Source organism: Eriocheir sinensis, chromosome 44, assembly GCF_024679095.1.
Source record: "Eriocheir sinensis breed Jianghai 21 chromosome 44, ASM2467909v1, whole genome shotgun sequence".
NCBI lineage: Eukaryota > Metazoa > Arthropoda > Malacostraca > Decapoda > Varunidae > Eriocheir > Eriocheir sinensis.
In genome coordinates, this window is record NC_066552.1 from 230,803 (window position 1) to 253,898 (window position 23,096).

At 46.8% G+C, this 23,096-nt stretch overlaps 3 protein-coding genes across 4 annotated transcripts in view; all 3 read right to left on the minus strand.

Annotated features, from left to right (window-relative positions):
* LOC126980229 (DNA ligase 1-like) overlaps window positions 1–1,355 on the minus strand; it is a 60,705-nt gene extending 59,350 nt beyond the window's left edge. The window contains exon 1 of the mRNA XM_050829857.1: window positions 1,278–1,355. The gene's annotated coding sequence lies outside the window, so the exon portion shown is untranslated. The remainder of the gene's footprint in view (window positions 1–1,277) is intronic.
* Window positions 1,356–9,657: 8,302 nt separating this feature from the next.
* Window positions 9,658–16,149, minus strand: LOC126980230 (cytosolic Fe-S cluster assembly factor nubp1-like). Its single transcript, XM_050829859.1, has 9 exons — window positions 15,887–16,149; window positions 14,320–14,424; window positions 14,063–14,196; window positions 12,269–12,370; window positions 11,263–11,353; window positions 10,732–10,886; window positions 10,454–10,564; window positions 9,973–10,159; window positions 9,658–9,784 (listed from the first exon to the last, which is right to left on the minus strand). Exons 1-9 carry the CDS (start codon window positions 15,915–15,917, stop codon window positions 9,744–9,746), a joined length of 957 nt encoding a protein of 318 aa, XP_050685816.1. The 5' UTR covers window positions 15,918–16,149; the 3' UTR covers window positions 9,658–9,743.
* A 143-nt stretch (window positions 16,150–16,292) lies between these two features.
* On the minus strand, window positions 16,293–18,705 carry LOC126980231 (heat shock protein Hsp-16.1/Hsp-16.11-like). 2 transcript variants are annotated; one of them, XM_050829860.1, is made up of 4 exons: window positions 18,539–18,705; window positions 17,675–17,921; window positions 17,381–17,534; window positions 16,293–16,856 (listed from the first exon to the last, which is right to left on the minus strand). In XM_050829860.1, the coding sequence occupies exons 2-4, from the start codon at window positions 17,903–17,905 to the stop codon at window positions 16,642–16,644; spliced, it is 600 nt and encodes a 199-aa protein (XP_050685817.1). In that variant the 5' UTR covers window positions 17,906–17,921; window positions 18,539–18,705; the 3' UTR covers window positions 16,293–16,641. The 2 variants fall into 2 exon arrangements, with proteins under 2 accessions (XP_050685817.1, XP_050685818.1); XM_050829861.1 differs by having other exon boundaries at window positions 17,675–17,918; window positions 18,539–18,683.
* Window positions 18,706–23,096: the final 4,391 nt, after the last annotated feature.

Genomic DNA, 23,096 nt, shown 5'->3' on the forward strand with positions numbered 1-23,096 from the left:
AAGTAAATAAAAGATATTGCGAACATTATCGTATTTGTATTTGTAAAAAAGTAAAAAATAAATAAAAAATGCTCACCAAGCAGCGCCAGATGGATTTGGTGAATTCAAATTTTGCTTTCTTCCTTTAGTATGTAGCTCTAACAGATCTAACCTTTAATTGCAATGCTAGCAAATATTATGTGAATATTAACCATAAAATATATATATATATATATATATATATATATATATATGTATATATATATATATATATATATATATATATATATGATAACTACCTCAAACTATTACAGGTGTCTGTAATTTTTGTTAAGACCATTATATTTTACTGTTGTAATATAATCATTCATAAATTCAAAGTGGACAATGAAGTTTCATTATCACCAATAATAAATATATTAGGTGACTAATATTGTTATACTCTTTAAGATTCTTACTTAGTATGATTTACAAGTGACATGCAAAAGTAATTTGTAACATGGTATAATTTTTCATGCAAATTTAATTTTTATTGGTTTAGTTAAGTAACTATAGTATACTATATTTAGAATTATAGTTATAATTTCAGTCGTTGCAATACATTTATTTTTTATGTCCTTGTGTATACGTGGTGCTGTAGTATTTGTGTATAATATATAATATATATATATATATATATATATATATATATATATATATATATATATATATATATATATATATATATATATGTGTGTGTGTGTGTGTGTGTGTGTGGCTTGTGGTAAAGGTGAAGGGGGAAGTGGGTGAGTGGGGGCTGGGGCTAGCATATTATATGATCGGCATTTGGGCGGCATATGATCAGCATATGGGCGGCAGATGATTGGCATATGGGAGGCAAAGAGCGGCATAAGGGAGGCATATGATCGGCGTATGGGAGGCATATGATCGGCATACTACGTCGGGCCTCCGTTATAACGATGAGCAAAAATGACATCGGGCAGACGGCGTTTTGCACCGTCGGGCCGCCGCAACGTACAACACATGACGGCCCGCTGGAGGCCCGACGTACGTACTTGTGTTTGCTGGGTCTAACCTAACCTCGAGTTTCAGACACGCCCGCACAGCTTGTGAAGGCATGGGCGTGGGAGGTTTACGAGATCTGTCTGCCATGTGCCGAACCAACCACACCGAACCACCTGTTACACGTAATTTCCGCTTCCCTGACATCATTACCCTCCTGGGCACCTGCAGGAAGGCCTATAGAATTCACGATATAATGGACGCGTCATGGAAATGACTATGTACATGGATATTACCTGATTAAAGATGACGTCGGCTGTGCCTCCGCGGATTGCAATGGTGAGTAATGGAGAGGCTGCCTGGATGCGCGCGCATACCAGGGCTGCCATCCTCGCAGCAGAGAATTATCGTGCAGTGTACTCAAAATTATCGTATTTACACCCAAATTTTCGTACAGCCGGGAGAGAGGGGAATATATATATATATATATATATATATATATATATATATATATATATATATATATATATATATATATATATATATATATATATATATATATATATATATATATACATTTTTTTTTTGTGTGTGTGTGTATTTCGTTGGGGATATACCCCAAGGGTGGAAGGCGGTGCATGCCGCACAACCACCCAGACGGCTGGAAGAGAGATGCCCAATTCCTCGACTATAGAAGCTCTTCGGCCAATTTCTCATACCGTAATCTTCGAGGGGCCAGTCTCGTCTACACAGCCGTGCTGCGTAGACGTGCGTTGTCCTGTGCTCCGTCCGTGGATGCCCTGCCTTAGAACATAAGAACATAAGAACGCAGGAGTCTGCAAGAGGCCGGTAGGCCTGTACGAGGCAGCTCCTTTGACCCTAAGCTCCCGTGTATCTAACCCCACCTAATATCGCTGTCCATGAATTTATCTAGTCTATTTTTGAATGTGACAATTGTATTGGCACTCACCACATGACTGCTAAGCCTATTCCACTCATCCACCACCCTATTAGTAAACCAATTTTTGCCTATGTCCCTGTTGAATCTGAATTTATCCAGTTTAAACCCGTTACTTCGTGTCCTACCCGGTTCTCTTACCAACAAAACCTTATGAATGTCTCCCTTATTAAAGCCCTTCATCCATTTATAAACCTCGATCATGTCTCCACGCACCCTTCGCCTTTCTAGAGAATGCAAGTTTAACTGTTTGAGTCTTTCCTCGTATGGCAAGTTTCTCAACCCCTGAATCATCTTAGTCATCCTCCTCTGCACCGATTCTAACATTTTGATATCCATTCTATAGTAGGGTGACCAGAACTGAACCGCATAGTCAAGATGAGGTCTAACTAATGCTAAATATAGTTTGAGGAAGACTTCGGGGCTTCTGTTGCTTACGCTCCTTGAAATAAATCCCAGTACCCTATTAGCTCGATTTCTAGCTTGAATGCATTGTTCCCTTGGACGGAGATCAGAGCTCACTAAGACCCCTAAATCCCTCTCGCACCCAGACCTACTTATGAGAGTGTCATTTAAGCAATAGTTATGTGAGGGGTTGTTCCTACCTACACTCAGAATACTGCACTTCCCTACATTGAACTCCATCTGCCATTTATCCGCCCAGTCATATAATCTGTTGAGTTCACCTTGGAGAATACTAGCGTCCTGATCCGACTCGATCAATTACTCTACCGATCTTGGTATCATCTGCAAATTTACTAACATCACTACTAATTCCTGTGTCTAAGTCATTGATATAAATAATAAACAAAAGTGGACCTAATACCGAACCTTGTGGGACCCCACTCGTAACACATCCCCAGTCAGATCTTTTACCATTGATTTGCACTCTTTGCTTCCTATTGCTAAGCCACGCCTTGACCCAGTTCAAAACTTTACCCTCTACTCCGTGAGCCTGTAATTTAAGCAACAGTCGTTGGTGAGGAACTTTGTCAAACGCTTCCACGGAATAAACGGTGTCTAGAGGACATGGCTAACGACCATCCCTACTCGGCGGCTTCCGGGCAGTGTCCTGCCCCTGAGGAACGGCGCCAGGCTGTGGTCTGAGGAGACTGAAGAGATGGCCGACTGCCGAACTTGACTCTCGCCTTTGTTCGGAGGACCACGTGGCCAGCGCTAGCAAGCGGCTCAAGCCGGATAATCCTGGCTGCCTCTCCCCCACTGCCTCTCCTGTTAAAGCTGCCACCGCACCCATGAAGGGTGTGCAGTCTGGTAGCTCTGAGACTGTCCTGGTCGACGGTGAGGTGCCCCTGGAGGACACGCACCCAGCCGCGGCCCCGCGCCAACCCACGGTACCCACCCGCCGCCGCCTAGACTTCCCCGCTGAGGCCGGGCTGACACCAGCCCAGCAATACACTTGGTTTGCATCTCTACTGAAGCAGCACGGTGAGTTGGAGCCGCTCTTCAAGGAGGGTAGGCTCCGACCTTATCTCACGGTCAGGGACGACGTCGCCTTCTACAAGCGGCTCCTCACTGAGGGGTTCCTCGACGTAGTTTTGGTCGAAAATGCAGCGGAGCGGCAGCACACTGTCATCATCCACAATGTGCCGCTCTACATGAATGCCAACCTCATTGAGACCCCAGACAACTTTCTGTGGATAAAGCGCAGGTATGCGGGCACGGCCCCTCGCCCGCAGCTTCTTGGAGCGGTGGTTGGCCACGTCCCGACAGAGGTGCACCTCCTCGGGGTGGGTCGTAAGGCTGTGGAGCCCTACACGGCGGAGCCCGACATCTGTCGCCACTGTTGCCGGTGGGGCCATCAGGAGTGGCGCTGCAGATCGGCCCCTCGGTGCCGGTATTGTGCGGGCACGCACAAATCAGCTCTGTGCCTCCAGAAGATCCAGGCGGGCACACCCGTCCCCCGTAAGTGCTGCAACTGTGGTGGTGAGCATAACGCCCACTACCACTCCTGCCCGATGAAGCCTAAACCATCTCGGGTCGCGGCGCCTGACCACCACCCTCAGCAAGGCCGTCCTAGGCTTGTGTTCCGCCCTGTTCCTCTCCCTCAGTCTTCGGCCTGGGCCCGGGGGGCTCCCACAACGTCCGAGTTTCCGCCCCTGCCGGGCTCGTCCGCCCCTGCTGCCCCAGCCTCACCCACTGCCACCCCTGTGCCTCGCCAGGCTCCTGCTCCGGCACCCCAGCTACAGCCTACCGTCCCCCCTGTGCCGGCTGCCAGTTCCCCCGCTGTCGCTGGGTCGACCCCTGTCCTCCATCAGATCCTCGCTGCAGTCACCCAGCTGCAGGAGACGCTGGCTGCAACGATCTCCAGGGTGGCGATCTTGGAGCAGCGAGTCTCCACGCCCCCGCCTGTGTGTGAGCTCTCCTCCATCCCGGCCCCTGCTCCAGCTTCAGCCCCGTGCCCTGCCCTGCCGTCTGCTGGTGAGGCCATGGACGCCGATAGTGGGGACAGTGTGGTTCCCCCTGCGGGCCAGATGCAGAACACCCCTGCAACCCCACCGGCTGTGGTGACTGCAGCTGCCGAGGGAACGGCCGAACCTCGCCATGGCCAGACGGGTCCTTCACCTTCACCTGCTGATCCTCCACTGCAGTGGGAGGCCACACTCCAGGTGCTGCTGGCACAGTTTGCTTCCCTGACTCAGCAGGTGGCTGAGCTCCATCATCAGATCACCCCACTCCTTGACCGGCAACCACCCCCTCCTGACCAGTGAGTGTGTCCGCCTCTTAACTTGGAATGTCAACGGGCTACATGCCCGCTTCACTGACCTTCACTCCTATGTCATCACTCATAGGCCAGATATCGTTGCTCTTCAGGAGGTTGGGCCACAGGTGTCGGACCTGAGGGGGTATGATTTATATGTCTTAGATGGCGCAGCAGGCAGTACCCGGGGGATGGCTACGTATGTCAGACAGGGGACGGCGATAGTTTTTGAGGACATGGGTATTAATGAGGGCATTGAATATATCACTGTTTCTTTACTCCATATGGGTGAAACCCCATTTTTTGTTAACACGTATGTTCATGCAGGGGCTTTAAATCTTGCTAACTTTCCTGATTATGTTCATGAGGAGCCGACTGTTTTTATGGGGGATCTCAACTCTCGCCACCGAGATCTTGGTAGTCACCGCACCAATAATGTCAATGGTGTCCGCTGGAAGGCCTTCCTTGATGCCTCCGAGACGGCTGTCCTCACGGGGGATAATGTGCCCACACATGTTTAGGGGGGCAGGTTAGACTATGTCACTCTCTTTAACATGCCAGCTTTTACTACCCAGACCCTTATTTCCAGGTGTTTGCTGAGTGACCACTTTGCCCTGGAGACGACCATCCCGATCCAGCCTGCCCCTGCTGTGTCCCGGAAGCGGTTGGCTGTCCCTGCTGCCCGGCTGCCGTGCCTCGTTGCCGAAGTCGGGGCGTGGTACCATACTGTGAAGGGATCCTTTACTGACGCCGCCTCGCTGTACCACGGCCTGCTGGACACCGTCGAGAGTTTTGTTGCAGCTGGCAGGGCCCCTCCAAGGCCCGCCAAGCGCCGCCTGCAGACCTACGCCTCGGACCCGGCTGTCTCCAACTGTCAGCGGACCCTTGCCTCATACCAGCGGCGCTGGCAGCAGGACCCCGCCGATCGGGCTGCCCGCGATGCCATGGTCGCTGTGGCGCGCCACCTCACTGAACTCAGACAAGAGGCCCGGTCACGACACTGGGTCGCCTTCCTTGCCAGCGTGCGCAAGACCCGCTCCCTGCGGGAGGTTTGGCACCATGTCAACAGGGTGAGAGGGAGGACCAAACAGCTGGTGAGTGACCCTGACCCTGCGGGCCGGGCCCATGGACAAAATTGCTCGGTGGCCCTTTCCGGGCAATACTCAGGTCATTATCTATGCAGATCACATCCTTGTGCAATGCAGCAGTCCTGCTCTTCTCAGTTTAGCTTTGGAGCAGCTGTCAGCGCTGTGTGAACAAATGGGCCTTGTCATCAATGAAACTAAGACGAAATTTCAAGCCAGTGGGAGGAGAGTTTCTGATCTGCCCAGCATTAATGGCACTCCTTTAGCTAGAGTTCCTACATACAAGTACTTAGGCGCCCCTGTCAGCTTCCAGAAATCTGTGCAGAGCGTCACTCATGTTCAGAACATCTGCCTTCCTAGGTTAGCTCCTCTTAAGGTTTTGGCTAACAGGAGCCTTGGAGTCGGCATCCCTGTCCTCAGGATGTTTTACCTTTCTGTCGTCAGGTCCCTCATTGATTATGCTGCCCCTGTTTTGGTACAGTTTAGTGCGGCACAGCTTCACCCCTTGGAACTTATTCAAAATGAGGCCATGCGCCTCATTCTGGGGTGCCCCAGAACTGCAAAATTTGAGGTCATGAGGGCAGAACTGAATCTGCCTCGTGTTGTGGACAGAATCTGGGAAATTACTTGTCGCACCGTCAGCCGCCTGCTTCGTGCTGGTGCAGTGCCCCTTCACCAGGCACTGGTAACTCTGCACCGTGACTCCAGGGCTCCTGTTACCTCCTACCTTAGGAAAATTTATCTCATGTTAGCAGAGACGGGTGTGTTAGAAGCGTGCTTAGGCCTAGTTTACTCCCCGGCCCAACCTGTCCGGCCTCCCTATCGTGTCAGTGTAGACGTTGAACAACTACCTTTCCCTAAACGTGATTGGCTTCCCCATGTCCTCCAGGATCACTTCATGGTCAAACTGTCCAAGTACCCCCGTGTTCAGGCTGTCCATGTGTACTGTGATGGCTCCGTAGATGGCAGCAGGTCGGGCTGTGGCGTGTTTATCCGGGATTACGCTTCCCCCACCCAGTACACTGACATTGAGGTTACCAGGCGGCTGCCGGGGTACCTGTCCTCGACCCGGGCTGAGCTGTATGCCATCCTTGAGGCTCTCCACACTGTAGCAGCTTTGCACGAAAATGTCTACTTGTTTGTCGATAGCCAGGCTGCATTGCATGAACTTGTGTCCTCCTCCCCTGCCGACTGTGATCTTGTAGCTAAGTGCCTGACTGCCGTCCGTGCCCTTGAGGCCGCAGGTGCCACGGTCCACTTCACCTGGGTGCCCTCTCATGTGGGCATCCAGCTCAATGAGAAGGCAGACTGCCTTGCTCGACGAGCCCTTCAGGATGACACAGTGGACCCTGGCACTGACTATACGCTTAGCTATGTTAAGAATAGACTTAGGCATTGTTCACGTGATAGCATTGCTACCCAACTCAGACACTGCTGTGACAATGGCAGCGCCAGCAGCCTCCACTATGTTAGTGTCTCCCAGCGCTGTGTTTACCCCTATGGGCGACACAGTGCCCCTCAGGATGTGGTAGCAATGCGCCTTAGGCTAGGCTATAGGTACTACTGGGAGGTTAGTAACTCCCCTGGTGTCTGCTGCACGCTCTGTGCCAGGCCGAGGGGCCACACACTGCATCACTATGTCATGGAATGCCCTCTCATTGCTAAGTTTAAGCCATGGGACTGCCTTGACCTGCCCCAGACAATTTGTTGGCTCCTGAACCATGATGTCCTCCCTGCTATCCTCAAAGAACACCCTCAGTTTGCACCAAGGTGGTGATGCCGTGTGTGGCAGCCTGAACTACTGCCGTGCTATACAAGGCTGTGATCTCTGCAGTATTTTACTTTAACCCCTAAAGGGCCGGAGGCGGCTATAGCCGCTTTTCCACGGAAGGGCCGGGGGCGGTTATAGCCGCTTTGCTTTTTTCGCGCTAAATTTATTTACTTTTCGGTAATTTTCGATGACCATTCGTTGGCAACACTGCCAGAGATATGTTTAGGCTACTGCTTCAGAATCTTGCCCGCTCTCACGATGGACAGGCGTACTGACACGGATTCTGACGCGTCCGATTTCCTGCCAGACCCTGCCGAGCCCAGCAGAGCAACACGAGAATGAGAAGAGTATGCTACAATGACTCCCAAACCACACATCACAAGACTGTGTTACATAGAGAAAGCTTAGAGTATTGACTATATATAAGAATTAGAGCATGGGGGCATCCGTTTTCATTACGCACTAGTCAAGGCCACACAAGCGAAACGAACGCAGAGCGGGCAAGAGCCTCGCTAACTCCAAAAGTCTCTCCTCTTCAACTCAATATTTCTCCAAAACCACAGCACATAGAAACGTTTTCATGCAATAATTAAAAAGAAGAAGAGTTGATGATGACTATGACGACAAAGTAATTTGTTATTGCATTGTAGTTCAGCAGAATCAAGTGTGTGAATATAGGCTATTTTCGGTGTTTGGTGCTGAGGTGCCAGTCCTGTGGATGTTGTAGATGACCACCCAGGCCGGCCCTTTAGGGGTTAAGGACTAGTATTTACTCTATCTCTGTATTCATTCCCATCTAGTGCTTGGGCAATGTTCTCTGTCCCCACATTTTATTGTCTTATTGTCCAGGGGGAGGTCCTGCCCCCTCCCTTGTTGTGCTTTCCTTCCTACCATTGTATCTTTAATTTCATGGTGCTACCTACACGTGTATTAATAGTTGTATAATCACACTCTGTCCTGCCTGGGGGTTGGGATGGCATGTTCCTCCCTTCTCCCTTGTTGTTTACCTGCAACAATAAACTATCAATCAATCAATCTTCGAGGGGCCTGCCGCTCCGTAAGCGAAGGAAAGGTGTTGACGGGCGAAATTGCTGGAATCTGGCAAGGGGTCGAGATAGGCACATCTTCGTGAGCCCCTTCGCATATTTTATGCGTCAATTCTGCATTTCTCTCATTAATATAGTAATAAATGATCCAGGAATTATAAAACATATTTGATCTAATATGAATCTGCAAAAGTTTTTTTTAAATATGATTTAAAATGTTGTTTAAGACTTTAGGGTTGCATCATGAGTTTTAACCCTTGCCGAGTTGCCGTGTCAACACGCGTCCTTGGTCAACTCAAGGAGCTAGGTAGTCTTTTCCTATAGCCCCGATGGGGCTCGAGCACTTTTCTAAGGGCTCCTTACTTGACGCGATGGTAGCGAGGGACAGAGAAGTGATAACGCCGGGCACATGTGGACTCCTGAGTTGTGATATTAATGACAGAAGTGCTTTTGGGGTCATGTCTCCATATCTCAATCTGCCAAACTTGCCTTCAAAACTCACAGCCAAGACCAAAGTTGCCATCCGATACAATCAGTTCTACAAAAATATAACAAAATCATATATATATATATATATATATATATATATATATATATATATATATATATATATATATATATATATATATATATATATATATATATATATATAAACAATAGAAAATTAGACTATTTAACTTGTATACAGTACCTGTTAATTATAAATGGATGAAGCTATGTTCCGAGCAGTGGTTGGTGAAATAGTCCATTTTGCTTGTTTGGGCCCCGGCAAACCAGTTGGGGTTGTGACCAATGCTTCAATTGATTTTGTATGGGGCAGGGGCAGGGTTCTGCAAGAAGTGGTTGCAGGGCCCACCCGAAGCCATTCAGATCAGCTAGCCATGGGCAGGGACACAGAACCCCAGAGACCCGGCCACCTGCGTATGTATAGGCGGCATAACTTGGGCACTGGCTTTGTTTGACACTCTCCACATTGGAGGGCATGCTAGACCTTACCAAAGTAATTTTAAGTTGTTGAAGGTAGGAATGACTACCTGTGAAGGCTGCTGGAGCTGGTAATAACACAAACTAGGATTTATACAGGAATAAAAAATGTGTGGAGCAGCTACACTGTAATAATGGAAAGGCTACACTTTAATAGGGCAATCATGTACACAGTCCAAGGCGGTCTGAAGGTGCTCCGTCAGGTGGCTTCAGGCAGCTGGCCATAATACTGCACAATTTCTGAAACAAACATTTAATGTCACAAGTGTGTTGTGTATTCTACAGTTTTATTATAAAAGGAAAGAAACTTAAGGGTATCATTTGATTAACTAATATGGGCAAACGCAGGGCATGGCCTCCAATGGCAGCCTCGTGGTCATTGGAGCGGGTACAGGTATGAGAACAACACATTGCTACGTTTCACTTACTCTGTGTGATGTCTTTGTATGACTGTGTGATAGCAGCATCTGGTTCCTCTACCAAAAAGTTGGTGCCCTGATCACATGCCTGTGCCACTCTTGGGTCCAGGGAAAGCTGGCCCAGCAGGGGCAGGCCTGCATCTTTGGCCAGCAGGGAGCCACCCCCGGTGGTGGCCGGGAAAATGTCCGACTTTGTCTGAAATCCATGTAAACTTGTTATCCCTTACTCACTTGGGCATATGGGACAGGTGAGTAGGGTCACCTGTGTACAGAGCAACAGTATGATTGGCTGAGATTACTTTTATTACTTAATAGTAAAAATGACCTAACCCATGAAAAAAATCACAAAGTTAAAAGAATGTGAAGTTGGTGCTACTCTGGAGAGAGAGAAGGAGTGGAAGAGAGAGGGGCTTAAGGTACAAGTCAGCTGATGGCGACTATAACTATTCTGAACCAGAACACGGAAGACTTAAGCCGTGCCGTCCCTCACCTTGCACTTGGGGCACACGAAGCTGGTCATGTTCTCCACCACGCCGATGATTGGAATGTTGACCTTCTGGCAGAAAGTTATCTCCTTTCGGACGTCCAACAAAGCCACTTCCTGGTGATGGGGAAAAGCAGATCACTTCAATACACAATCATCAGCCATTAGCTATTACACTACAGGACAAATGCTTCTCCAGATGTTGTCTACTCTCTGTCTGCTGGTCTGTCTCTGTCTATCTGCTTTGGTAAAGGTTTTAGATTCATGCATGACCCAATAGTCACCTGCGGTGTAGTGACGACCACGGCAGCGACAGGCGGGGTTGCCGAGAGGTACTGCACGATGCTGAGGTGCTCGTCGCTGGTCCCGGGCGGAGTGTCCACCACCAGGTAGTCCAGGGAGCCCCAGTCCACGTCCCGGAGAAACTGCTTGATCATTCCTGGAAAATTTTATTGCGTTGGTTAGCTTTGTTGCATCAACATGCCAGAATTATAATGCAGTAAGTCCTTATTAAGTGAGGACTTAGAGGTAGCCAGTCTCAGAGTTGCACAGGGGGTAATTTGGGAAAAACCAAGACCAAGATACTAAATTTTGATTCACTCTCAGGTTAACTGTTCTGAGGCCTTGTCATGAGCCAAGCCTGCAGCACATCATAACCATGTCCTTACAATGTGCCTACCAGCTACTCCCATTCCTTGTATAAGCAGAGGAGATATAAAGAGATGAAATTCATAAAGCTGAAAATTTTTCAAAATAAAATTGAACTACATCATCAAATCTCTGAAGCAGGTGTCACTGTTCCTTGAAAAACTAACCATTTTTTTTAGGTCCCCTCCAGATGACTGCATCATCAGCACTGTTGAGCAGAAACCCGATGGACATGACGGCCAGGTTGTCTGAAACATACTGACAGAACACACACACATCACTCGGGGGAGTGTGTATTAAGGCTCCGGCACAAAGATATAAAAAATACTCACACAATATACTGATCTTTTGGGGTGAGGGGACGTGGGCTTTTTTTTTTTTTTTTTTTTTTTTTTTTTTTTTTTACGTGTTCGCCTATAGTGCCGGTAGGCTTTCTTCAGGGGCCTGGTGGTCAACCCAAGCATGTCATGGCACAGGCAATTTTTATAGTGGTGCCATTTATTGTTGGCCTAGGGCAACACAAAACTAAAAAAACAAATCAGAGGAGGAATCTTAAGACTGATCAATTCTGGTAATAAATTTAAGTCACAGGAAGAATACTGACTTAGTGACATATGGTAAAATAATGAGTCTACAGTGCTACAAATACAGATCCGATCCAGTTTGGAGTCTGAAGATGATAAAGATGAGTAATACAATGAAACAAGTGCAACATCGTCTCCCTGCCATGATACAACATTCTTAGGTTGACTCAGTGATACCCAACGTTGCCAGATTGTCGTACACTGCCTCTTATGTTTGCCAATTTCCGACCCCAAAACTGCTTTCATCACCCAAATAACTGCATTAATATATGGTTATCATTTATGTGGTTAATTATTGGTGCTTCTTGGCAACAGTTATGGGCCAGAAACTGGTAAATATGCGTCTCTTGAGTACGATAATCTGATAACGGTGACAGAGGTGCCAGTTTGCTGTTACCGAACAAGGTATCATCCAGTTACTGACCCATAACTATGTAAATAAAGATCACCAGGAATTAAATTTTGCAGCAATAACTATAAATAAATATGGTTGTCTGTGTAGGGGTGACAGTTTGTGGTTAAAAATCGCATAAATCGTCAAACAGAATCTCCTAAGTGCAACAATCTGGCAATGCTGACTGATACCTACGACAGGAGACCAGCCAGCACCAGATGAGTGGACCTTCTCCTCCGCTGCTCCAAACATTCGTGGCTGGGACGGCCCACAAATGTCGATATCAAGGAGCCCCACCTGGGAGAACCAGAGAAAAATAAACACCTCAAGAAACCAATGGGAGAGTAATAGCAAAGGACAACAGCAAAGGCCATATTTCAGGATTCTTAAAAGTGTGGGTCATGATCATAGCTGGGCACGATAACAGAAAATCTTATTCCCGATAACCGATAACTGATAATGGAAAACCTTATCGGTAATAACCGATATTCGTTAACTGGAGACACAAATACAGGCGATAACTGATAACTGATATCAATATAAATCCACAATTCTGATACTACCTAGCGATAAGTCCGCCAGGCGAAAACGATACTATATTGATATTTAAAAAAAAAAAAAAAACGAATTCAAATTTTCATTATCCGTATTTTAGAAAACTTACGAAATCTGAAAACCACATGTTGACACGTACCTATGGATGGTAATACTAGAAACGCCTGAACCGGTGTTGTGTTATTTGGTGTACCCACCGTCAAAGCTGGCGCTTTTGTTTACAAACACTGGTCTCTCATGACCTGTGCATACTCAGACCAACAAGAGTAGGTCTGTACAGTCTTACAAAGCTTTTTAACCATAATTAAGAGTTACTGGAAGGCTGAATCAGACATACAGTACCACTACCACCATCCCCGCTGTTTCTAGACCGACACTCTGTACGAGTTGTATTTATATGTACAGAGTGTCGTTCTAGAAACAGCAAGGATGGTGGTACTGTATGTCTGATTCAACCTTCCAGCATGTGTTAAAAAGCTTTGTGAGACTGTACAGAGCTACATTTACTGGTCTGAACATGCGCAGTTCATGAGAGACCAGTGTTTTAATGTTGATCTAAGTATGAAATCTCTTCACCAAAGATATTTCACACCCTTTAGTTTTTTCATACAATACCAGGCGCCCGGCCACGCATGCGCAGTAAGGAGGAGACAACATCTTTTTTTCTGAAAGGCAGAAAAAAGTAGCAATTATCGCTAGTTTGGTTACAAAAGTAACGAAGATACCGATATATATTTAAATCAGTAGCGCATGGCCGATAACCCAATTTTGTTATCACCGATAAAGTATCGCAATAATGCCCAGCTATGGTCATGATAACCTATTGTCTTAGGAGCCCGAGTTTGAGTCAAGGGCGGAATGTTGGAAAAAAAATCTCCTAGTCGACTGATTTCTGATTTGCTTTAAGAACTAAAAATATCCCTCATGACATCACAACATTATGAGAGCAGGTCAATCTTTCAATAGGGGAGTATAAGACACCTAGTGATTAATTTCTCTTATGCTTAAAGAGGTGGAAATACACCCCATGACATCAAAATAATACATAAACAGGTCACATTTTCAAGAGGGGAATATCTAGACTCTTCTCCAAATGACTCTGGCCTCTGTACATTCAAATTTTCCACCGAGAAATGTGAGAACGAAGCCCTTTTGTGTTTTCTCCTTTTGTGTGTGTGTATGCACGTGCGTGTGTGTCTGTATTTACCTAGTTGCAATTTTACAGGGCCTGGGCTCATGCTCGTGTGGTCCATTTCCATATCTGTACTTGTCCAGTCTCTCCTTAAAGTTGTGCACAGTCTTTGCCAATACTACATTCTCACTTAGTCTGTTCAAAACCTCTATGCTGTGTGTGTGTGTGTGTGTGTGTGTGTGTGTGTGTACCCTTGAGCTGCTTCCTTTCCTGTAAAACAAAAATAAATATAAAAGTCTGACCTCTTTGGTGCTGTCCATGGCCAAGGCACGACTCAGCATGTTGCTCACTGTGGACTTGCCGACGCCTCCTTTGCCTGAGAGGACCAACACCTTGTTTTTGACGGAGGCGAGGCGTTCCTTCAGCACTTCTAGGTCTGGGGGGGGTGCAAAACAGTCTATAGATCTTTTGTGAGAAGTTTGAGGTGGTAGTTCCCAACCCCCCTTACTCTGTTGAAACCTTTGAATATTTTAAAGACCTCAGTCATGCGAGCACTTACCAGGGTCAGGAGCAGCCGCATCCCCCGAGGCACACACCTGCTGGTTAGGGCAGCCAGCGCAGGCGTCCGCTTTGCCTGCATCTTGGCTGTTGGTTCCAGGGCAGTCTGTGAGGGTGAGAATTACAGGGAATATGGAGGTGAGCGTAGCCTGCTCCTCCACTACCGTTGACAACATCAGCACAGTGCAAAGCATATCACAAATTTATCGTGAACAATTAAACTTGAAATATCTGACAAAACTAAAAAAAATTTACAACAAAGGAGACGGCCCAAGGGCAACAAAAAGTATAGAAAAAAAAAAACGCTACTCACCGCTCCTGCAACAGACAAAAGTAAAGAGTGGCCAAAAGAGGCAACTAAACCTAACACTGAGATAATGACAATGGCACAGTGCAAAGCATATCACATATTTATCTTAAGAATTAAACTTGACAGACTATCAAAACTAAATCTAACCTAGCCTGACCTAACTTAACCTGACCCCTCCCACACCCCCTCCACTGTCAACATAATGACGTGCTAGACTGCGCTCATAAACTTTATACATCAATATTTAGGAGTTTTCTAGGAGTCAATGATTACTGCACTGCATTCAGAGAAATATAATACAACAGATAATGTAAATATATTAACCACAAGCAAGATGGCTACCTGTATTTCCATATTAGCCCAGCTGACTTTTCTTTTACTACTTGTTACTTGTGTTTCTTATTTATCTGGTCCCACTTCAGGAAATAAACTTACAAAATTAAACATCTCAATCTCTTTAGTGCTTGAAACAACCATCTTTTATTTTATTGGTAAGTCTTATTATTGGTTATTGGTAAGTCTGTTCATACGTAGTAAGTAAACCCAAGGCCACAGGTAAGACTCCAGAATCACACACACTTGAACTAGCATGACAAGGCAATATAAACATCTCAATCTCTAGTGCTTCAAACAACAACCTTTTCACAGTGAGTAAACCGAAGGTGACAGGTAAAACTCCAGAATCACACCCACTTTAACTCATGGACAGGTGTGTGTTAATTAATTCCACCTGGTAAATTAAGTGGACGGGTATGGGACGTGCTTTAGGGGTGGACCTAACCTGACCTGACCCACTGAACTCAAAGCCCTCCTGTACCTGTAGAACTATCACTTAAGATGACTGACATACCCACTCCTCCTGACCCTAGAATGACAAGGTAGCATGACTAGGCAATATAAACATCTCAATCTCTAGTGCTTCAAACAACAACCTTTTTAACAGAGTAAACCCAAAGCCACAGGTAAAACTCCAGAATCACACCCACTTTAAGATGGCTGACATACCCACTCCTCCTGACCCTAGAATGACAAGGTAGCATGACTAGGCATTATAAACATCTCAATCTCTAGTGCTTCAAACAACAACCTTTTTAACAGAGTAAACCCAAGGCCACACGTAAAACTCCAGAATCACACCCACTTTAAGATGGCTGACATACCCACGTAACATGACAAGGCAATATAGAAGGAATAGTTTGGTGTGTCTATAACATGGATATACAAAAGACTACCATTACCACTAGGTGTTGTAACGTACGCTCTGGTGCATCTTGTGGGACGGAGCTCATGACGCCCTCCACGCTTGTTTCTTCGCCTTCAGGAGTGATCCTTCGCCCTCAGGAGTGACTTGATCTTGATCTTGAAGTTTTATTTTCGCTCTGGGTCTTGTTTACGTTTTTGATCTTGATGTCACAGGTAACTTGTGGTCTTGGTCTGGGTTTCCTATCTTCATCTTTGTCTTAGCCTCACTCCGTTTCCTTCTGTTCCTGGTTTACCTCGATGTTCTTTTTCTTATCATGAGGTTACATGTCCAATCCCCATCATCTTCTATTCCCTTGGACACTTCCTATTCTCATCTCTCTCCTCTAGTTCCTGTTCCTATCCCACCTCTCCCTTCCCTTCCATCTACAATCTCTTCTGGGTGAGAGGATTAAACAAACTGCCACTTTTTCATTTTATATTTTCTTTTTTACTTCAATACACACTTCAATGAATCTATCTGGTTACATCCGGTAGTACAATGAACAACCTCAAGGGAATACAAAAAAAAAATATTTATATTTCTTGAATACAATATTTGCTTATTCCCAAACGAGAAGCATCTATGTAAAGCTATGAGGAAATGTCTTACTAACAGGAAGGAGGGAAACATTACACAACCTCTCTGCTTTCCTTACTTTATGGGGATGCAAAGCCTCGATCCTACCCTCTACCTTCAGCTACTTCATCTGTACTCACTATCATATTTAGATGCAATTTCATCATAACCACAGCTGCATGCACACCTGGTTCTCATTCTCTATTGATGGGTATTGCTTGGGGAGCCTCTGGACTGGCCGCTGGATTTCTAGGGGCTTCAACTGTTAACAATCCTTCATTTGAGAGACTAGATTCTAAAGCCTCAAGTTCTACATCCTCAGGCAGTTGGTACTCCATACTCATCTCATGAGAGGACTTTGAATTCTCTGTCTCCACAATTGCTTGGCCAGAGATGGTCAGAGTGCGTCCTGTAATGAAGGTTGCTGTTAGGGCTGTGCATGAAAAGATTTCATCACAGACAAAGCACAAGGATAAAGAATACATCTCTGAACGGCTTACTATGTGATATAAGATTATAAGGGACATAGCTCCTAAGAAAAAGGTTGTCAACCTGTTTCTCTGTTGTTATGTGCAATTTTTTCATGACAAATGCTGCCACTGAGCCTGGCCCAGCCATCCATAACCTGGGTTGCGTTCTTGTTGCTCCACCAGCTAGCAATTCATTGTGAAACCTCTCAGTTATGAGATTTGCATACAACTACTGCACCACCAAGTGCACAAGTGTGCTTCTTTATTTACCTGGCTGCAACATGCAGGAAATGACCTATGTTTGTGAGATCCCATCTATGAGTTTCAGTCGATCAGAGTTAGCTTTAAACTCATTTGTGTTTTTCAAGTCGATCTTTGTGTCCTGGCTGTTTCACTATTCAGTGCACTTATGTGAAAAACTTTGATATCTGCCAACAGAGAAAACATCATCATCTGTCCCTACCTTTGAGGTTGACCTTTATGTCTTCAGGCTTGCTGCTGGGGAAGTAGAAGTTCAGCTTGTACTTTTCAGGTGTTGACAGATTCTCCATCTCACCAAAGCTGGGCTGGGCAGTCCTGGTCACCACTCCTGTGGCTGGCAGCTCTCTCCCTGGGAACTGAAGACAAGATCATTTTTGTTATTTCTTGTACAGTATATGAGGCCTCAGAAGTGAAACTTATCTTTATTATTAAATATTTTTTTAAATATTTTCTAAAGAATATACAATGGAACAAAAATGGACATCTGGTTGCTTACATTTCTGAAAAATGAACCCATTGTGTCCTCAACATCCCTCTTGAATCTTCTCTCCATGTCCCTCATGAACTCCTCCATCTGTGTGAAGGGCTCTCTGCCGAAGGGGCCACGGTAGAAGTGCCTCACTTGGGCAGGCTGAGCCATGGGGACAGCTGGGGTTCTCCTGCTCCAGGGCCGATAAGTCACCTTCAGCCTGGGCACCATTCGCCCCATCATGCGCACAGAGACCATGACTCCTTGAGGGCTGCTGAAAGGGATGCAGTATTGGTTGGTGAATGAAGATTTTTATTGTAAATTGGTAAAACAAAGGAGATGGGAGAGCTAATTATTAACATGGAAATAAAGGTAGCAATCTCACATGAAGCTAATACCGGCATTATGTGTTGTACATTGCTTCTCTGAATGCAGTGCACTAACTAACAGCCTCCAGAAAACTAAAGATACTTCAAAATGTCTATGAGCGAAGTATACCACATTGTATTTTGGCAGCGTATGTCTGTCAGGGCAGGATAGGTTTGGTTAGATATAGTCAAGCTAGGTCAGGTTAGGTTATATTACATTAGATTTAACTTAACACCCCACAAATCCTTAACCCAGCCTTGGTATGACCTTCACGGACATGTGTGTGTGTGTGTGTGTGTCAGGGCAGGATAGGTTAGGTTAGATATAGTCAAGCTAGGTCAGGTTAGGTTATATTACATTAAATTTAGCTTAACACCCCACACATCCTTCACCCAGCCTTGGTATGACCTTCACGGACCACTCGGCAACGCAATGGGCAAAACATATCGATCTCTTATAGCTAAAACCAACCTTGACAGCGGCTGGACTACCCATCAAGGTATTAAATAAGCCTTCACCTACCTATAGTGTTATGTTATATATGTCACAGAGGCTTTATAAGGGTGTAATATGGGTGGGAAGCGTCCTCTGCCTGGCCGCCGGCGGGGTCGAGGAGTGTTTGTTATTGTCGTGACGTCATGGCTTAAATACCTCCCCCGCCTCCGTTTTCTCGCCTTGGCTGTGGCTTCAGACTCACACACGCCTGAAAAGTTTGTGAATTCTATGGCTAGTGTTTCCCCGTTACTTCATATATCAAGGAAAACACGTAACTTCTGTCGCATTAGAAATTAGTTTGGGGAGTGTAGGGTTTTGATGCAGCGTAGACGGCCTCAAATCGTGTCATTGGAAACGGATGACACCTGACGCAAGGACCGAGGCAGCTGATGCAATGTCGTGAAAGATCCAGAAAACTCGCGCGCTCTCCCGTAAACTCTCGCGTGTTTTAAAAAGGTTCTTGGTCTTGATTCCTGGCGATTCACTTGAGGGGTATTATCAAATGTGTGGCTCGTTACAACTAAATCAGTCGGGTTCTAATATGAGTGTCTTTATAGGTTCATGGTACAGACTCAGCCAGCAAAAAATGTGGGCCCCATGCATCAACTACATTGTTTAAGATGATTACTTTTAAAATAATTCAGGAACTAGAGGAGCTAGAATGTGAGTACAAAGATTGATTGATTGATAGTTTATTGTTGCAGGTAAACAACAAGGGAGAAGGGAGGAACATGCCATCCCAACCCCCAGGCAGGACAGAGTGTGATTATACAACTATTAATACATGTGTAGGGAGCACCATGAAATTAAAAAGACACAATGGCAGGAAGGAAAGCACAACAAGGGAGGGGGCGGCACCTCCCCCTGGACAATAAGACAATAAAATGTGGGGATGGAGAACATTGCCCAAGCACTATGATGGGAATGAATACAGAGATAGAGTAAATACTAGTCCTTAAAGTAAAATACTGCAGAGATCACAGCCTTGTATAGCACGGCAGTAGTTCAGGCTGCCACACACGGCATCACCACCTTGGTGCAAACTGAGGGTGTTCTTTGAGGATAGCAGGGAGGACATCATGGTTCAGGAGCCAACAAATTGTCTGGGGCAGGTCAAGGCAGTCCCGTGGCTTAAACTTAGCAATGAGAGGGCATTCCATGACATAGTGATGCAGTGTGGCCCTCGGCCTGGCACAGAGCGTGCAGCAGACACCAGGGAGTTACTAACCTCCCAGTAGTACCTATAGCCTAGCCTAAGGCGCATTGCTACCACATCCTGAGGTAAACACAGCGCTGGGAGACACTAACATAGTGGAGGCTGCTGGCGCTGCCATTGTCACAGCAGTGTCTGAGTTGGGTAGCAATGCTATCATGTGAATAATGCCTAAGTCTATTCTTAACATAGCTAAGCGTATAGTCAGTGCCAGGGTCCACTGTGTCATCCTGAAGGGCTCGTCGAGCAAGGCAGTCTGCCTTCATTGAGCTGGATGCCCACATGAGAGGGCACCCAGGTGAAGTGGACCGTGGCACCTGCGGCCTCAAGGGCACGGACGGCAGTCAGGCACTTAGCTACAAGATCACAGTCGGCAGGGGAGGAGGACACAAGTTCATGCAATGCAGCCTGGCTATCAACAAACAGTAGACATTTTCGTGCAAAGCTGCTACAGTGTGGAGAGCCTCAAGGATGGCATACAGCTCAGCCGGTCGAGGACAGGTACCGCAGCCGCCTGGTAACCTCAATGTCAGTGTACTGGGTGGGGGAAGCGTAATCCCGGATAAACACGCCACACCCCGACCTGCTGCCATCTCATCACAGTACACATGGACAGCCCGGGACAGTTTGACCATGAAGTGATCCTGGAGGACATGGGGAAGCCAATCACGTTTAGGGAAAGGTAGTTGTTCAACGTCTACACTGACACGATAGGGAGGCCAGGCAGGTTGGGCGCTTCTAACACACCGTCTCTGCTAACATGAGATAAATTTTCCTAAGGTAGGAGGTAACAGGAGCCCTGGAGTCACGGTGCAGAGTTACCAGTGCCTGGTGAAGGGGCACTGCACCAGCACGAAGCAGGCGGCTGACGGTGCGACAAGTAATTTCCCAGATTCTGTCCACAACACGAGGCAGATTCAGTTCTGCCCTCATGACCTCAAGTTTTGCAGTTCTGGGGCACCCCAGAATGAGGCGCATGGCCTCATTTTGAATAAGTTCCAAGGGGTGACGCTGTGCCGCACTCAACTGTACCAACACTGGGCAGCATAATCAATGAGGGACCTGACGACAGAAAGGTAAAACATCCTGAGGACAGGGATGCCGACTCCAAGGCCCCTGTTAGCCAAAACCTTAAGAGGAGCTAACCTAGGAAGGCAGATGTTCTGAACATGAGTGACGCTCTGCACAGATTTCTGGAAGCTGACAGGGGCGCCTAAGTACTTGTATGTAGGAACTCTAGCTAAAGGAGTGCCATTAATGCTGGGCAGATGAGAAACTCTCCTCCCACTGGCTTGAAATTTCGTCTTAGTTTCATTGATGACAAGGCCCATTTGTTCACACAGCGCTGACAGCTGCTCCAAAGCTAAACTGAGAAGAGCAGGACTGCTGCATTGCACAAGGATGTCATCTGCATAGATAATGACCTGAGTATTGCCCGGAAAGGGCCACCGAGCAATTTTGTCCATTAAAATGTTGAAAAGCATGGGGCTGAGGACACCCCCTTGCGGTGTGCCCAGCTCAAACACTTCCTCCGTACAAAGATGAGGCATTCAGGATTACCTCACTCTTCTTTGCAGATGATGGCATGCTTTTGGCAAAAATAGTGTAGGGGAAGCAGTACAGGTGATAGAGAAGATGGAGACTATAGCTAAAGAATATGGACTAGAAGTAAATAAGCAGAAAAGCAATATTATAATTTTTAATATGGAAAACAAACCAGAAAATATAGGGGGCATTAGTGTTGGGGATATAATTAAATATTTAGGAATAATAGTCAATGACAAGAGGACCTGTTTTCAAATGCAAAAGGAAGAAATGTTCAGGAAAGCGAGAAGGCTAGCAAATATGACATACAATGTAATTGAAAAGAGCTGAATGTTAATAGGAAAGACTTATTGGAAAAATGTTGCACTGCCGTCCATCCTGTATGGGGTAAATATAATAAACATCACAAAGACAGACATAAAAAAGTGGCAGAGGAGAGAGAATGGGGTGTACAGGAAGATTTTGAGGGCACCAATGTATGCACAGGAAGCAGCACTCAGGGGGGAAATAGGAAGCTCCAGTGTTAAAAACAGGATAAGGGAGGGACAGTGGAAGTACTTGAGGTATGTTCTTGTGGAAGGAAACGATTTGGTGAGAAGGGTGAGAGAGAAGATGATAGAGAAGAGACAAAGTAGGTGGGTGAAAGATTTGTTGAATGAACTAAGAGCAACAGAGGGACTAAGTGTGAGTGTGAGGAATGAGACAAAGGAGAGTATAAAGCAGAGAATGAGAGAGGTGGATACAAGAGAGTGGAAGAGGCAAATGAATGAGAGACCAAGCCTTAAGATATTGTTACGCCATCCCCCTACCACACACCATGCATCCACGGGCAGGCAGGCGGCGTGATCGCCAGGAGTCAGGACAACCACACAGGCGCCGCCGCGCCGGTCACTCGAACAGTGACCCACACAGAACACTGAGGGGAAGGAGGAACGAGGCAGGGCACAAAGGATACACGTTCAACACTAATTTCTAGTTTAATGACAGGTTCCTCACACAGTACAGCAACTTTCAAGGGCACAGAACAGTTATAGTTAATCAGGCTCAGTACAGGGGCACGGCAGACACGCACACCGACAGCACACAGCTCGCGAGCGGAGCACACAGCTCAACACTCTACAAGCCCAGACACGTCACAATCAACTGCCCCTCAGCCACCCTTGCTCGCAATAGCCAACTCGATCAGCACTTCCCCTGCCCGGTGGCCGGAGGCCCTGGCTCCCCTCTGTCTCTCTTGTCCCAACAAGTAGAATTGCATCATGCTTCACATACAATCATTAACATACAGCACATTCGTAACACTATCCCCTCCGTTTAAAGGCAGTCGACCCGGCTGCCCCAACATTCAACAGACAAAACACATGAAATAAATCAAACTAATCAGTCCCCTGGGACATCACTAAAGTCTCTTAACCATCCCGGCCGACGCCTCTCTCGCCGAGGGCGCCGCAGGGGAGATGCGGGTGGCGGCAGGCAGGCGGTGGCACCCAGAGCGGCGTCGTCGGCCCCAAGTCCTTGTTCAGGGTCGTCACTGACGTCTGCCGCTTCGCTCGCACCGCCCATGTTCTCGTTCGCCCCTTGGTCAGCCTCTGACACGTCCCCTTCGCTGCTGCTGGGGCTCACGTCCTCACCTTCCCCGCCATGGCCCCAGGAGTAGCGCCCAGGACCGTGGTAACGCCACAGCCGGTCCACGTGGACAACAGACGGGCGCTTTCGTCCCCGTCGAATCCGGTAGGTGACGTCAGAGAGGGCGGCCACCACCGTGTACAGCCCCTCCCAGGGGCTCTGTAGCTTCGGCGAGAGCCCTCGTTTACGGCGGGGGTTATG

Excerpts from the sequence above, each read along its gene's own strand:
- LOC126980231 (XM_050829860.1), bottom strand. The coding sequence starts at position 17,905 with ATGGTCTCTGTGCGCATGATGGGGCGAATGGTGCCCAGGCTGAAGGTG. Across the intron at positions 17,535-17,674 it reads TGGGTTCATTTTTCAGAAAT|TTCCCAGGGAGAGAGCTGCC; the intron begins GTAAGCAACCAG and ends TCTTGTCTTCAG. Across the intron at positions 16,857-17,380 it reads CATAAAGGTCAACCTCAAAG|GACGCACTCTGACCATCTCT; the intron begins GTAGGGACAGAT and ends CCTTCATTACAG.
- LOC126980230 (XM_050829859.1), bottom strand. The coding sequence starts at position 15,917 with ATGAGCTCCGTCCCACAAGATGCACCAGAGC. Across the intron at positions 12,371-14,062 it reads CCATGGACAGCACCAAAGAG|GTGGGGCTCCTTGATATCGA; the intron begins GTCAGACTTTTA and ends TGGTTCTCCCAG. Across the intron at positions 10,565-10,731 it reads TGGTCGTCACTACACCGCAG|GAAGTGGCTTTGTTGGACGT; the intron begins GTGACTATTGGG and ends CCCCATCACCAG.